This window comes from Argopecten irradians, chromosome 1 (genome assembly GCF_041381155.1).
Source record: "Argopecten irradians isolate NY chromosome 1, Ai_NY, whole genome shotgun sequence".
Lineage (NCBI taxonomy): Eukaryota > Metazoa > Mollusca > Bivalvia > Pectinida > Pectinidae > Argopecten > Argopecten irradians.
Window position 1 is genome coordinate 39,514,967 of NC_091134.1, and position 17,955 is coordinate 39,532,921.

The 17,955-nt window shown below is 37.7% G+C and overlaps 1 protein-coding gene across 7 annotated transcripts in view; it reads left to right on the forward strand.

Annotated features, from left to right (window-relative positions):
- Positions 1-17,955, forward strand: part of LOC138327486 (tolloid-like protein 1) — a 216,770-nt gene that overhangs the window by 142,655 nt on the left and 56,160 nt on the right. For all 7 annotated transcript variants that reach the window (XM_069273622.1, XM_069273631.1, XM_069273615.1 and 4 more), the window contains one exon: positions 12,381-12,561. In XM_069273622.1, the coding sequence (XP_069129723.1) occupies positions 12,381-12,561 (181 nt within the window). The remainder of the gene's footprint in view (positions 1-12,380; positions 12,562-17,955) is intronic.

Consider the following 17,955-nt stretch of genomic DNA (forward strand, 5'->3'; position numbering starts at 1 on the left):
TGTTTCTTGAGATACCCTTTCTTACAAATATTTACATCATTGTTCACCATCGAGTGATAAACACAGTTGGGATGCATGAACTTGGGTCAGTTTCAAAATGGAGTAGGCATAGCATATGAAGGTCTTGTCCTACCTCCTACCAAGGATCATGTAACTGAATGGTACTGAAAATGTTTTAAGTCACTCAACATGATCAAGGTATCCATTGCTGACCTTGAGGAGCCATGTAAGTGATGCAGGCCCTTTTTAGTTAGATGTTCTATTGTTAGAAGTGTGACGATGGCCAAACCTTGTGACAGAGATCAGCAGCACATCCTGTTCCTCTGAGTATCAAGTTTTCTTCTGTGAGCGGTCACAGGTTAAAATGTCAATGAATTCAGAATATCCCAGTACAGAAAAAGAATGTAAAGTTTTAGAGAATATGAAAAGCAGTAATTATCTTGGAATACATATTATTTTACAATGTGGGAGGAAACTAATATTTCATGCAAATTATTGATATTTTGGCAAAGCTAACACGTTCCTAGTATTTCTTGGCAAGCCATATGATAAATTATATTTTAATGATGGCAGGATATGATTTCTCCAAATAATCAATAATCTAAAATGGTTTTTTGACTTTTGAATTCAAAATTTTTGCATTGAATTCCTACAGGATATTGTGATCATATGCTTCCTAAGCGATTTTCAATGCATGACAACTCAGCTGTAGAACTTTTGTCAAATATGCAAAGTGATTCCTTCATGGCTGCCATCAATTTACAAGACCATTTAAAGATGTGAAAGTTAAATGTATCAGTAATCGGTATACCAACCAGAAAAATATTAATATACAGAAAGTTTAATAGATAGTAGTCTACACTTTATGTGATATATGTGATATATTATGTCCAGTTTAAACTATGCAATTTTGCTGATTTGTATTTCCAACTCAACTTCTATAAAGCTTCAATCATTGGCAGGAGTACCTTGAAATTGATGTAGTTATGTAACTTAACCGATTCACCCCTAGAGACATATTTGACCCTTCTCATACTTCAGACTGGAAGAGTTCATTAACCCATTCACCCCTAGAGACATATTTGACCCTTCTCATACTTCAGACTGGAAGAGTTCATTAACCCATTCACCCCTAAAGACACATTTGTCCCTTCTCATACTTCAGACTGTAAGAGTTCATTAACCGATTCACCCCTAAAGACACATTTGTCCCTTCTCATACTTCAGACTGAAAGAGTTCATTAACCCATTCACCCCTAAAGACACATTTGTCCCTTCTCATACTTCAGACTGGAAGAGTTCATTAACCCATTCCCCCTAAAGACACATTTGTCCCTTCTCATACTTCAGACTGGAAGAGTTCATTAACCCATTCACCCCTAAAGACACATTTGTCCCTTCTCATACTTCAGACTGGAAGAGTTCATTAACCCATTCACCCCTAAAGACACATTTGTCCCTTCTCATATTTCAGACTGGAAGAGTTCATTAACCCATTCCCCCTAAAGACACATTTGTCCCTTCTCATACTTCAGACTGGAAGAGTTCATTAACCCATTCACCCTAAAGACACATTTGTCCCTTCTCATACTTCAGACTGGAAGAGTTCATTAACCCATTCACCCCTAAAGACACATTTGTCCCTTCTCATACTTCAGACTGGAAGAGTTCATTAACCCATTCACCCCTAAAGACACATTTGTCCCTTCTCATACTTCAGACTGGAAGAGTTTATTAACCCATTCACCCCTAAAGACACATTTGTCCCTTCTCATACTTCAGACTGGAAGAGTTCATTAACCCATTCACCCCTAAAGACACATTTGTCCCTTCTCATACTTCAGACTAGAAGAGTTCATTAACCCATTCACCCCTAAAGACACATTTGTCCCTTCTCATACTTCAGACTGGAAGATTTCATTAACCCTTTCACCCCTAAAGACACATTAGTCCCTTCTCATACTTCAGACTGGAAGAGTCCATTAACCCATTCACCCCTAAAGACACATTTGTCCCTTCTCATACTTCAGACTGGAAGAGTTCATTAACCCATTCACCCCTAAAGACACATTTGTCCCTTCTCATACTTCAGACTGGAAGAGTTCATTAACCCATTCACCCCTAAAGACACATTTGTCCCTTCTCATACTTCAGACTGGAAGAGTTCATTAACCCATTCACCCCTAAAGACACATTTGTCCCTTCTCATACTTCAGACTGGAAGAGTTCATTAACCCATTAACCCCTAAAGACATATTTGACCCTTCTCATACTTCAGACTGGAAGAGTTCATTAACCCATTCACCCCTTAAGACACATTTGTCCCTTCTCATACTTCAGACTGGAAGAGTTCATTAACCCATTCACCCCTAAAGACAATTTGTCCCTTCTCATACTTCAGACTGGAAGAGTTCATTAACCCATTCACCCCTAAAGACACATTTGTCCCTTCTCATACTTCAGACTGGAAGAGTTCATTAACCCATTCACCCCTAAAGACACATTTGTCCCTTCTCATACTTCAGACTGGAAGAGTTCATTAACCCATTCACCCCTAAAGACACATTTGTCCCTTCTCATACTTCAGACTGGAAGAGTTTCATTATGAAATTTCAGGGGTGAATGACGTAACAAACATTGGCATTGGGTGAATGACGTAACAAACATTGGCATTGAAGGTTATGTCTGACAACAACATCGTGTCCTTCTAAGATGAATTTGAAATCATGTGCTGTGTGAGTCTGGGGACATACAATGATTCCAAGACTATATGACATTATATAACTACACAAGAAGCCTTTGGGAGGAATCATTCAACACTAAAAGCATGTCATTCACAAAAAGCAAATGCATGTACAAAATAGGTACAGAAAGTTCATGAAAGTGTCCATATTAAGGCATGGTATGTAATATTGATAGCCACTGCAAGACTTTTGGTCTTTTACACTATCCCACCTTTGTCAGTCGTTATCATTTTTGTGTGTCAAATTACAACATGGATCACTCTGAATCTACAATAGGATTGTATAGTTCAGATTCCACATTTCTCAATGTGCTGTAGATCCAGAGTTTCTTCTACATCAATTTGAGTTTGTTGGAAAGATGAACAACACTCTGGTCTGTGTTGTTTTGATGCTGCCTCAATGAATCCTTGTCTGTTGATATGACCCAATGAATCCTTGTCTGTTGATATGACCCAATGAATCCTTGTCTGTTGATATGACCCAATGAATCCTTTCTGTTGATATATCCTTGTCTGTTGATATGACCAATGAATCCTTGTCTGTTGATATGACCAATGAATCCTTGTCTGTTGATATGACCCAATGAATCCTTGTCTGTTGATATGACCCAATGAATCCTTGTCTGTTGATATGACCCAATGAATCCTTGTCTGTTGATATGACCCAATGAATCCTTGTCTGTTGATATGACCTTGTCAACCAATGAATCCTTGTCTGTTGATATGACCCAATGAATCCTTGTCTGTTGATATGACCAATGAATCCTTGTCTGTTGATATGACCCAATGAATCCTTGTCTGTTGATATGACCCAATGAATCCTTGTCTGTTGATATGACCCAATGAATCCTTACCAGACTTGTCTGTTGATATGACCCAATGAATCCTTGTCTGTTGATATGACCCAATGAATCCTTGTCTGTTGATATGACCCAATGAATCCTTGTCTGTTGATATGACCTCAATGAATCCTTGTCTGTTGATATGACCCAATGAATCCTTGTCTGTTGAATCCTTGCTGTTGATATGACCCAATGAATCCTTGTCTGTTGATATGACCCAATGAATCCTTGTCTGTTGATATGACCCAATGAATCCTTGTCTGTTGATATGACCCAATGAATCCTTGTCTGTTGATATGACCCAATTCCTTGTCTGTTGATATGACCTCAATGAATCCTTGTCTGTTGATATGACCCAATGAATCCTTGTCTGTTGATATGACCCAATGAATCCTTGTCTGTTGATATGACCCAATGAATCCTTGTCTGTTGATATGACCCAATGAATCCTTGTCTGTTGATATGACCCAATGAATCCTTGTCTGTTGATATGACCCAATGAATCCTTGTCTGTTGATATGACCCAATGAATCCTTGTCTGTTGATATGACCCAATGAATCCTTGTCTGTTGATATGACCCAATGAATCCTTGTCTGTTGATATGACCCAATGAATCCTTGTCTGTTGATATGACCCAATGAATCCTTGTCTGTTGATATGACCCAATGAATCCTTGTCTGTTGATATGACCCAATGAATCCTTGTCTGTTGATATGACCCAATGAATCCTTGTCTGTTGATATGACCCAATGAATCCTTGTCTGTTGATATGACCCAATGAATCCTTGTCTGTTGATATGACCCAATGAATCCTTGTCTGTTGATATGACCCAATGAATCCTTGTCTGTTGATATGACCCAATGAATCCTTGTCTGTTGATATGACCCAATGAATCCTTGTCTGTTGATATGACCCAATGAATCCTTGTCTGTTGATATGACCCAATGAATCCTTGTCTGTTGATATGACCCAATGAATCCTTGTCTGTTGATATGACCCAATGAATCCTTGTCTGTTGATATGACCCAATGAATCCTTGTCTGTTGATATGACCCAATGAATCCTTGTCTGTTGTATAGATATGACCCAATGAATCCTTGTCTGTTGATATGACCCAATGAATCCTTGTCTGTTGATATGACCCCAATGAATCCTTGTCTGTTGATATGACCCAATGAATCCTTGTCTGTTGATATGACCCAATGAATCCTTGTCTGTTGATATGACCCAATGAATCCTTGTCTGTTGATATGACCCAATGAATCCTTGTGTCTGTTGATATGACCCAATGAATCCTTGTCTGTTGATATGACCCAATGAATCCTTGTCTGTTGATATGACCCAATGAATCCTTGTCTGTTGATATGACCCAATGAATCCTTGTCTGTTGATATGACCCAATGAATCCTTGTCTGTTGATATGACCCAATGAATCCTTGTCTGTTGATATGACCCAATGAATCCTTGTCTGTTGATATGACCCAATGAATCCTTGTCTGTTGATATGACCTCAATGAATCCTTGTCTGTTGATATGACCCAATGAATCCTTGTCTGTTGATATGACCCAATGAATCCTTGTCTGTTGATATGACCCAATGAATCCTTGTCTGTTGATATGACCCAATGAATCCTTGTCTGTTGATATGACCCAATGAATCCTTGTCTGTTGATATGACCCCAATGAATCCTTGTCTGTTGATATGACCCAATGAATCCTTGTCTGTTGATATGACCCCAATGAATCCTTGTCTGTTGATATGACCCAATGAATCCTTGTCTGTTGATATGACCCAATGAATCCTTGTCTGTTGATATGACCCAATGAATCCTTGTCTGTTGATATGACCCCAATGAATCCTTGTCTGTTGATATGTTGATCCTTGTCTATGACCCCAATGAATCCTTGTCTGTTGATATGACCCAATGAATCCTTGTCTGTTGATATGACCCAATGAATCCTTGTCTGTTGATATGACCCAATGAATCCTTGTCTGTTGATATGACCCAATGAATCCTTGTCTGTTGATATGACCCAATGAATCCTTGTCTGTTGATATGACCCAATGAATCCTTGTCTGTTGATATGACCCAATGAATCCTTGTCTGTTGATATGACCAATGAATCCCTGTTGATATGACCAATGAATCCTTGTCTGTTGATATGACCCAATGAATCCTTGTCTGTTGATATGACCCAATGAATCCTTGTCTGTTGATATGACCCAATGAATCCTTGTCTGTTGATATGACCCAATGAATCCTTGTCTGTTGATATGACCCAATGAATCCTTGTCTGTTGATATGACCCAATGAATCCTTGTCTGTTGATATGACCCAATGAATCCTTGTCTGTTGATATGACCCAATGAATCCTTGTCTGTTGATATGACCCCAATGAATCCTTGTCTGTTGATATGACCCAATGAATCCTTGTCTGTTGATATGACCCCAATGAATCCTTGTCTGTTGATATGACCCAATGAATCCTTGTCTGTTGATATGACCCAATGAATCCTTGTCTGTTGATATGACCCAATGAATCCTTGTCTGTTGATATGACCTCAATGAATCCTTGTCTGTTGATATGACCTCAATGAATCCTTGTCTGTTGATATGACCTCAATGAATCCTTGTCTGTTGATATGACCCAATGAATCCTTGTCTGTTGATATGACCCAATGAATCCTTGTCTGTTGATATGACCCAATGAATCTCTTGTCTGTTGATATGACCCAATGAATCCTTGTCTGTTGATATGACCCAATGAATCCTTGTCTGTTGATATGACCCAATGAATCCTTGTCTGTTGATGACCCAATGAATCCTTGTCTGTTGATATGACCCAATGAATCCTTGTCTGTTGATATGACCTCAATGAATCCTTGTCTGTTGATATGACCTCAATGAATCCTTGTCTGTTGATATGACCCAATGAATCCTTGTCTGTTGATATGACCCAATGAATCCTTGTCTGTTGATATGACCCAATGAATCCTTGTCTGTTGATATGACCCAATGAATCCTTGTCTGTTGATATGACCCCAATGAATCCTTGTCTGTTGATATGACCCAATGAATCCTTGTCTGTTGATATGACCCCAATGAATCCTTGTCTGTTGATATGACCCAATGAATCCTTGTCTGTTGATATGACCCAATGAATCCTTGTCTGTTGATATGACCCAATGAATCCTTGTCTGTTGATATGACCCAATGAATCCTTGTCTGTTGATATGACCCAATGAATCCTTGTCTGTTGATATGACCCAATGAATCCTTGTCTGTTGATATGACCCAATGAATCCTTGTTGTCTGTTGATATGACCCAATGAATCCTTGTCCAATGTTGTCTGTTGATATGACCCAATGAATCCTTTTCTGTTGATATGACCCAATGAATCCTTGTCTGTTGATATGACCCAATGAATCCTTGTCTGTTGATATGACCCAATGAATCCTTGTCTGTTGATATGACCCAATGAATCCTTGTCTGTTGATATGACCCCAATGAATCCTTGTCTGTTGATATGACCCAATGAATCCTTGTCTGTTGATATGACCCAATGAATCCTTGTCTGTTGATATGACCCCAATGAATCCTTGTCTGTTGATATGACCCCAATGAATCCTTGTCTGTTGATATGACCCAATGAATCCTTGTCTGTTGATATGACCCAATGAATCCTTGTCTGTTGATATGACCCAATGAATCCTTGTCTGTTGATATGACCCAATGAATCCTTGTCTGTTGATATGACCCAATGAATCCTTGTCTGTTGATATGACCCAATGAATCCTTGTCTGTTGATATGATCCTTGTCTGTTTCAATGAATCCTTGTCTGTTGATATGACCCAATGAATCCTTGTCTGTTGATATGACCCAATGAATCCTTGTCTGTTGATATGACCCAATGAATCCTTGTCTGTTGATATGACCCAATGAATCCTTGTCTGTTGATATGACCCCAATGAATCCTTGTCTGTTGATATGACCCAATGAATCCTTGTCTGTTGATATGACCCAATGAATCCTTGTCTGTTGATATGACCCAATGAATCCTTGTCTGTTGATATGACCCAATGAATCCTTGTCTGTTGATATGACCCAATGAATCCTTGTCTGTTGATATGACCCCAATGAATCCTTGTCTGTTGATATGACCCAATGAATCCTTGTCTGTTGATATGACCCAATGAATCCTTGTCTGTTGATATGACCCAATGAATCCTTGTCTGTTGATATGACCCAATGAATCCTTGTCTGTTGATATGACCCAATGAATCCTTGTCTGTTGATATGACCCAATGAATCCTTGTCTGTTGATATGACCCAATGAATCCTTGTCTGTTGATATGACCCAATGAATCCTTGTCTGTTGATATGACCCAATGAATCCTTGTCTGTTGATATGACCCAATGAATCCTTGTCTGTTGATATGACCCAATGAATCCTTGTCTGTTGATATGACCCAATGAATCCTTGTCTGTTGATATGACCCAATGAATCCTTGTCTGTTGATATGACCCAATGAATCCTTGTCTGTTGATATGACCCAATGAATCCTTGTCTGTTGATATGACCCAATGAATCCTGTTGTTGATATGACCCAATGAATCCTGTCTGTTGATATGACCCAATGAATCCTTGTCTGTTGATATGACCCAATGAACCTTGTCTGTTGATGACCCAATGAATCCTTGTCTGTTGATATGACCCAATGAATCCTTGTCTGTTGATATGACCATATCCCTGTAATGACCCAATGAATCCTTGTCTGTTGATATGACCCAATGAATCCTTGTCTGTTGATATGACCCAATGAATCCTTGTCTGTTGATATGACCCCAATGAATCCTTGTCTGTTGATATGACCCAATGAATCCTTGTCTGTTGATATGACCCAATGAATCCTTGTCTGTTGATATGACCCAATGAATCCTTGTCTGTTGATATGACCCAATGAATCCTTGTCTGTTGATATGACCCAATGAATCCTTGTCTGTTGATATGACCCAATGAATCCTTGTCTGTTGATATGACCCCAATGAATCCTTGTCTGTTGATATGACCCCAATGAATCCTTGTCTGTTGATATGACCCCAAATGAATCCTTGTCTGTTGATATGACCCAATGAATCCTTGTCTGTTGATATGACCCAATGAATCCTTGTCTGTTGATATGACCCAATGAATCCTTGTCTGTTGATATGACCCAATGAATCCTTGTCTGTTGATATGACCCAATGAATCCTTGTCTGTTGATATGACCCCAATGAATCCTTGTCTGTTGATATGACCCAATGAATCCTTGTCTGTTGTTGATATGACCCAATGAATCCTTGTCTGTTGATATGACCCAATGAATCCTTGTCTGTTGATATGACCCCAATGAATCCTTGTCTGTTGATATGACCCAATGAATCCTTGTCTGTTGATATGACCCAATGAATCCGTTGATTACCCAATGAATCCTTGTCTGTTGATATGACCCAATGAATCCTTGTCTGTTGATATGACCCAATGAATCCTTGTCTGTTGATATGACCCCAATGAATCCTTGTCTGTTGATATGACCCAATGAATCCTTGTCTGTTGATATGACCCCAATGAATCCTTGTCTGTTGATATGACCCAATGAATCCTTGTCTGTTGATATGACCCAATGAATCCTTGTCTGTTGATATGACCCAATGAATCCTTGTCTGTTGATATGACCCAATGAATCCTTCTGTTGATATGCCCAATGAATCCTTGTCTGTTGATATGACCCAATGAATCCTTGTCTGTTGATATGACCCAATGAATCCTTGTCTGTTGATATGACCCAATGAATCCTTGTCTGTTGATATGACCCAATGAATCCTTGTCTGTTGATATGACCCAATGAATCCTTGTCTGTTGATATGAATCCTTGTCTGTTGATATGACCCAATGAATCCTTGTCTGTTGATATGACCCAATGAATCCTTGTCTGTTGATATGACCCAATGAATCCTTGTCTGTTGATATGACCCAATGAATCCTTGTCTGTTGATATGACCCAATGAATCCTTGTCTGTTGATATGACCCAATGAATCCTTGTCTGTTGATATGACCCAATGAATCCTTGTCTGTTGATATGACCCAATGAATCCTTGTCTGTTGATATGACCCAATGAATCCTTGTCTGTTGATATGACCCAATGAATCCTTGTCTGTTGATATGACCCAATGAATCCTTGTCTGTTGATATGACCCAATGAATCCTTGTCTGTTGATATGACCCAATGAATCCTTGTCTGTTGATATGACCCAATGAATCCTTGTCTGTTGATATGACCCAATGAATCCTTGTCTGTTGATATGACCCAATGAATCCTTGTCTGTTGATATGACCCAATGAATCCTTGTCTGTTTGATATGACCCAATGAATCCTTGTCTGTTGATATGACCCAATGAATCCTTGTCTGTTGATATGACCCAATGAATCCTTGTCTGTTGATATGACCCAATGAATCCTTGTCTGTTGATATGACCCAATGAATCCTTGTCTGTTGATATGACCCAATGAATCCTTGTCTGTTGATATGACCCAATGAATCCTTGTCTGTTGATATGACCCAATGAATCCTTGTCTGTTGATATGACCCAATGAATCCTTGTCTGTTGATATGACCCAATGAATCCTTGTCTGTTGATATGACCCAATGAATCCTTGTCTGTTGATATGACCCAATGAATCCTTGTCTGTTGATATGACCCAATGAATCCTTGTCTGTTGATATGACCCAATGAATCCTTGTCTGTTGATATGACCCAATGAATCCTTGTCTGTTGATATGACCCAATGAATCCTTGTCTGTTGATATGACCCAATGAATCCTTGTCTGTTGATATGACCCAATGAATCCTTGTCTGTTGATATGACCCAATGAATCCTTGTCTGTTGATATGACCCAATGAATCCTTGTCTGTTGTATTGAATATATGACCCAATGAATCCTTGTCTGTTGATATGACCCAATGAATCCTTGTCTGTTGATATGACCCAATGAATCCTTGTCTGTTGATATGACCCAATGAATCCTTGTCTGTTGATATGACCCAATGAATCCTTGTCTGTTGATATGACCCAATGAATCCTTGTCTGTTGATATGACCCAATGAATCCTTGTCTGTTGATATGACCCAATGAATCCTTGTCTGTTGATATGACCCAATGAATCCTTGTCTGTTGATATGACCCAATGAATCCTTGTCTGTTGATATGACCCAATGAATCCTTGTCTGTTGATATATGACCCAATGAATCCTTGTCTGTTGATATGACCCAATGAATCCTTGTCTGTTGATATGACCCAATGAATCCTTGTCTGTTGATATGACCCAATGAATCCTTGTCTGTTGATATGACCCAATGAATCCTTGTCTGTTGATATGACCCAATGAATCCTTGTCTGTTGATATGACCCCAATGAATCCTTGTCTGTTGATATGACCCAATGAATCCTTGTCTGTTGATATGACCCAATGAATCCTTGTCTGTTGATATGACCCAATGAATCCTTGTCTGTTGATATGACCCAATGAATCCTTGTCTGTTGATATGACCCCAATGAATCCTTGTCTGTTGATATGACTCAATGAATCCTTGTCTGTTGATATGACCCAATGAATCCTTGTCTGTTGATATGACCCAATGAATCCTTGTCTGTTGATATGACCATACACTCAACAATCAAACGAAACCATACTGTGGGAAATTTGTTAGAGTCGAGAATTCAATTTCTAATATGATAGAATATTTGGCAGATGTTGAATGGAATCGAACATCCTCATGATTGTATTTCTAAAGTTAAGGTCAGGCTCATTATAATTAGTTCTAGAAAGCAAAAACATATCAAGCAATGGCATAAACTCATCAGAATTGGTGTTATTCTACCTGCAAATGTGCATTATTTATTTCATAGATCCTGTTCCTCAGATCCTATCTCAATGAGATTTGCAGACTTTTCTGTAATATTTGTATTAATCCATAAACACTAATGTGATCTGCTTTATTTACCATGTGTAATGTAAATATTGTTAATGTGATATCATCGCTTTGTTGGATAATTTATAGCCGGTGAAAGAATTTGTTTAATGTGAATAGACTATGATTGATGTACATTGTTCAAATGTAATCTTTGGAAGGACGCCAGGAGGGAAATTCTCCTGATATTGTTGCATATTTAAGTGTCAGGTGCATCTCTCAACGTGCAATTCTTTCTTAAAGCCACACCTTGTCAGGAATTTTAAATTCTAAAAGTTATAATCCATTAGCTCTATGTTCCACTTACAGAAACAAATATAACTTGTGTAATAGACAGATTGATAGATCATACAGTTTTCTATTGGAAACATTCTTCAATGTCTTACACGATATGTAATATTTTGATGAAAGAAAATTGTATTAATTCTAAAGGGGATGTGAAACGCTCATTACATTACTATGGCTGCTTATCCTCGTTTTGAGATCCATAATGCATCGTTCAACATTTCTCTGTATGGTAGTAGTGTTTCTTTAAAGTTGAGAAATAGACCAGTCTGTACTGTTGTGTACTTTGGCAACACTTTTTATTTGTGGGGCATGCAGCAATGCTCCTTTGTGTTAGTAATGCATAACCCCTATCTAGAATAACCCTGCAAAAAACACCCTTAGCTATTTGTATTACCATATGAATTATTTCAGATTGTAGAGAATCTAATTAATTCTTGTCTGATCACTCTACCTGTATTGTAATGAATATTGTATTTTGTACTTTCAGACTGTGATGTAATCATTGACCGATCTCTGGACTCCATCCCACAGCAGGGCACATTCCATTCCCCCGGCTGGCCTCAGCACTACCCAACCAATACTCATTGCATCTACAAATTTATTGGCACGCCGAATGAGCGAGTCAGCATCAAATTCTCCTTTTTTGACATCCAAGGAGTTCTACCTCTGTAAGTGTTCAGTTTCTAGGCTTTTTGGGCTCCAGAGTTGCTCTTTTTCAGCTGTATGTTCAGTGAGATAGTGCTGCAAAGAAGCTAATAGTTTCCTGTGATCACAAGGAGACAACTGAGATATATTGCAGCCTCCCAAATGCTCACACATTCACCACATTCATGCATGCAACATTGAGGGCACAATCATGTCTGGCATACTTGATAGGACTTTAAATTGTCAAGAAGAAAAACAAAAAGGCAGTCCAACCTTTATATATGGCATTGGAAATGCTACAAGGACCTTCCTTTGATCACATTTTGAAGAGAAAAAATCCAAATAAGTATAACAACATTGGTGATAGATATATATAGAGCAGTAGGAGCATTGATATATTATGGCAAAATAGAGTTGGATTTTCTTTAAGTCTGCTTGGAGTTTAATCTGGCATTTTCACTCCATTGGAAATCAAATGTTTGACAGAATCAATTAGAAGAGTATCAGCAAGATCAATAAAAACCAGATTAACGATATTTCAGAGGTTAACACTGATTGGCTGTTAAGATAATCAAGATTAGTGGATGGCAAAAATTATCTTTCTGATGTTCTATTTGATGGAAGACTACAACAATTTCACTCTTCATTTTTAAATTTGCAATGATGCAATTAGATTTTTTTGAAGAAAAAAAAAACCATGTGAATGATAAATTCCATGATTGGAATCAGTCATATAAAAATTGGTAAATTGTGATGAAGGGCAGACTTTTCAAGGCTGATTGAAATATTTCTGATGAAATATTAAAACCTTAGGGAAATCATTGCCTCAAGTTTTACCCTCATTTGTTCACATGTAATAAACAACTATCCAGAGAAACAGAATTGATGCTTTTGATTGGCTAATTTTGTCTAGACCTTTAAATCTTTCAGAGTGCTTCTAATTGAATATTGGTTAGACCTTTCAAATTGTATTCAAGAGATAAGACAATGTTTTTGATTTGTTGGTTCTGTCTGTAAGTTATTAATCTCACTTTATATATCCCTGATTGGCTAAAATTGTCTAGTAAATAGCATTCTAATGAATACAATGTTCAGGATGTTTCTGATTGGCTTGCATTGAGCAGACCATTTTCATCCTTCAGGTTGTCAAGGTCTTTCTGATCCAAAGAAAGATGACAAAATTCTTATGGTTTTATAAAAAGCGGCCTTATCTCGCTATCTGAATTTCTATGGTTTTACTACAATTATTTGTAGTTGTGAAATCCTATATGCTAATAAGACAACAGAGATGTGATTCTCTAACTACTAAATTGTCTGCAGATCTGCATGCTGTTGACTGATATATAGCGGTATCTGCATTAGATGAATCAATTTAAAAGCCTAAAGCTATATTCAAATGTTCAAGTGATTTTCCATTTCGATAATTGCTGATACAAATTTGGTCACCAAATTTTGACAATGATAATCAAAGAGTGAAATGGATTTCTAAACACCATGACGATTGTGATTGACAGGCATAGAAGATGGTGACAGACGATTAGTAGATGTCTAAATTGAACTGATGTGTGACATTCATCTCTGATTACCAATTTAATTTTGGGTAATGTATTGAAAAATGATAAACCATCTCTGTAACTGAATTAGCAAAAACATGTTCGGTAAATTAGTCTAGAGCAAACAAGTATTTTCTGGTACACTGGTTGGGATGGAACTAATTATTGTCTAGTTGTGAAAATCCTCTCGGGTCTGTGAGCAAATGTTGTCTGGTAAACTGGTCTGTGAGAAAATATTCACTGGTAAACTGGTTTGTGAACAAAACTCTGGTAAACTGGTCTTCGAGCAAATACTGTCTGGTAAACTGGTCTGTGAGCAAACACTGTCTGGAAAAATGATCTTTGAGCAAACACTGTCTGGTAAACTGGTCTTTGAGCAAACACTGTCTGGAAAACTGGTCTGTGAGCAAATACTCTCTGGTAAACTGGTCTTTAAGCAAATACTATCTGGTAAACTGGTCTGTGAGCAAATAGTCTCTGGTAAACTGGTCTTTGAGCAAATACTGTCTGGTAAACTGGTCTGTGAGCAAATACTCTCTGGTAAACTGGTCTGTGAGCAAACACTGTCTGGAAAACTGGTCTTTGAGCAAACACTGTCTGGAAAACTGGTCTATGAGCAAATACTGTCTGGTAAACTGGTCTGTGAGCAAATACTCTCTGGTAAACTGGTCTGTGAGCAAATACTCTCTGGTAAACTGGTCTTTAAGCAAATACTGTCTGGTAAACTGGTCTGTGAGCAATTACTCTCTGGTAAACTGGTCTTTGAGCAAACACTGTTTGGTAAACTGGTCTTCGAGCAAATACTGTCTGGTAAACTGGTCTGTGAGCAAACACTGTCTGGAAAAATGATCTTTGAGCAAACACTGTCTGGAAAACTGGTCTTTGAGCAAACACTGTCTGGAAAACTGGTCTGTGAGCAAATACTCTCTGGTAAACTGGTCTTTAAGCAAATACTATCTGGTAAACTGGTCTGTGAGCAAATAGTCTCTGGTAAACTGGTCTTTGAGCAAATACTGTCTGGTAAACTGGTCTGTGAGCAAATACTCTCTGGTAAACTGGTCTGTGAGCAAACACTGTCTGGAAAACTGGTCTTTGAGCAAACACTGTCTGGAAAACTGGTCTATGAGCAAATACTGTCTGGTAAACTGGTCTGTGAGCAAATACTCTCTGGTAAACTGGTCTGTGAGCAAATACTCTCTGGTAAACTGGTCTTTAAGCAAATACTGTCTGGTAAACTGGTCTGTGAGCAATTACTCTCTGGTAAACTGGTCTTTGAGCAAACACTGTTTGGTAAACTGGTCTGTGAACAAATACTGTCTGGTAAACTGGTCTGTGAACAAATACTGTCTGGTAAACTGGTCTTTGAGCTGGTCCATGAGTGAATATCTTCTGGTTAATTATTGGTCAGAGCAAATACTGCCTGGTAAACAGTGCAAAATGGTCACAGTGATACTGAATGCTGAAGATAAAAGATTTGCTGATCTACCATAAATGTGATAGAATATGTAAGTAGTATGAGGCCTTCTTTAGTTATACATACAATATTTTGGTGTGTATAGTGTTCAATCAGGTATAGGTACACTTTTCAGTTTTATTTTGGGCGAAAAAAAAATTTACAAAACAAAATCTTGATTTTTGCATTTTCATCCAAAAACTTTAAATGAATTTTCTATTTTGTTGCCAGAAAATTGGAATCCTCAAAAAATTGTAATAAAAAATTTAAAAAATTTCAAGCAATTTACTAAACTTTATATAAAGGCTAACAAATACTTTTTCTTCAAAAATAATCCAAATTCAATTTCAGTTGTCTACCTCAAAGTTCAGTTTAAAGTGCTTTTTCAAAGGAAATTTCAATTTCAAGCACCCTTTTGAAAATAAGCCCTAAAATGCTTTTTATGAAAAAGGAAAGAAAATTTTGTTCTTTGAAGTTCATCTTGGCACCTAACTTATTAAATAGTAAATTGTTTCAGAGCATCAAACCAGAACTTTTTCCGTGACACCTAACATCACAGAGTTAAAAAAACAGGATTTTTCCATAGAACATAAATTACAGGATTAAAAAAGCCATGAGTTTTTTCCATGGTACACTACAACTATCACAGTGATCAGTCAATTACGGACAGCCGATTGGAACCAAACGCAGCTTAGAATATGATTCTCAGCTTATCAATGCTTGATTCTAGTCCACAGGGCTCTGCATGCCCTGACAAGAACAGATGGGTTTCTACACCAATGTAGACAAGTAACATCTGTCATGCTTTCCTGGAGCCAACAGTTCCAAGTCAGCTGTGTAGGCCCTAAAAGCCCGCCACCCATCGAATCGGTTACAGTGATTTAACATAGGGAGAGATAGAAGTGTCTCATTGTAGAGGCAAATCTGTGCTTGATCAGCTGGAGACATCAGAGAATGGGGATCACAGGACGATGAAATTATAGACCCTATCCAATAATCATGGAATTGGCACTTTTTGTTTTTGTGTGTCAGACAAGAAGGATTGCTTAGTTTACTGATGTATAAAATCTATACTTCAAAAATCAATGAATTTAAAAAAAAATGTATTGAATACTTATGATCTACCTAAAAATTAAGGAATACACAAAAGTTTAATTGATTACTTCCATTTCTCATATTAAGGCAGTTTTATTGTGGACTCAATAATTATACCATACAATGCAAATCAGTTTTTGGTCCTTATTTATGCCTGGACAATTTAAATCAAGGCCTCAAAAATGGGGAGGGGTGCTTATAATAGGGACATGGGCGCTTATTGGGTCAAATACGGAACCTGATGTTTTAAGACTTTAAATTAGGCATTACTTCCTTACACATCGAAAGGATTTTGTCTGTTCTATATCATATTGACACTTATGTTCTTATCTTCATAATGGTTACAGGGGTTAAGGAAACCGGGTGTTTCCCGATAATAACCACCAACCAACCGATGAATTGCTGTTCCATTCACCCCTGAAATTCCATTATAGACTGTTATAGTACTTCTTGAAGTAAAAGAATTCAAATGTGTCTTTAGGGGTGAATGAGTTACCAGCTGTACTAGAGGAGTCCGAAATGTCCAGCCCTGTGTAGTTCCATCTCCATTTGAATATTTCAGCTGGTGTGTCAGGTATTAGGCTTTCTTTCTGGATAAGTATTGTTACACTATTTCGTCCAAGTTACTTGTGATGACAAGTTATTTGAGGATTCTTGAGTAGTATATCAGTCTGACTCTGTCGGCATCATGACTTCATCGTATAATATGGTTGTGTAATAGTTTGTAAACTGTAATGGGAAGTTGTCTGGGATCAAGCTAGTACAACATAGAGGTCAAATCATATAGGTCAACCGAAACTAAAGCCTCATTTTAAAGGGAGAGAAAAAGACACCAATTATTTGGTCACCTGACCATAGGCCATGGTGGCCTATTGCAATAGTCTTGTCAGTCGTCATGCGTTATGCACAATTCAACAGTAATTTACGGAGTTATTGCCCTTTGTACTAATAATTATTTCTAAATCTGGTGAACACGATAACTTGAGTAGATATACACTCTGCATAATAATACTATGTATTTAGACAAAAATGGGAAAGATCTCTATTAAGTATTGCTTATAGACCTTTAACATCCAAAAACCTGCACAACACCATAATTATATAGAAGTATATTAGTGCTCTGGTCAAAAATATTCTTTTACCAATGAACAGACTTTAAGTGCCAATTCTTGGCACTGTCCAATTCCATGAGCTAACTGATTCAAAACATTGGTTTTACTGAGCAGAAAATGGTTGGGCGAGGTTTAAAAATTCTCATGAACTCTTGATCTGTGTCTAAATCTGCAGAAGCTTAAATCTCTGCTTTCAATTGTAAT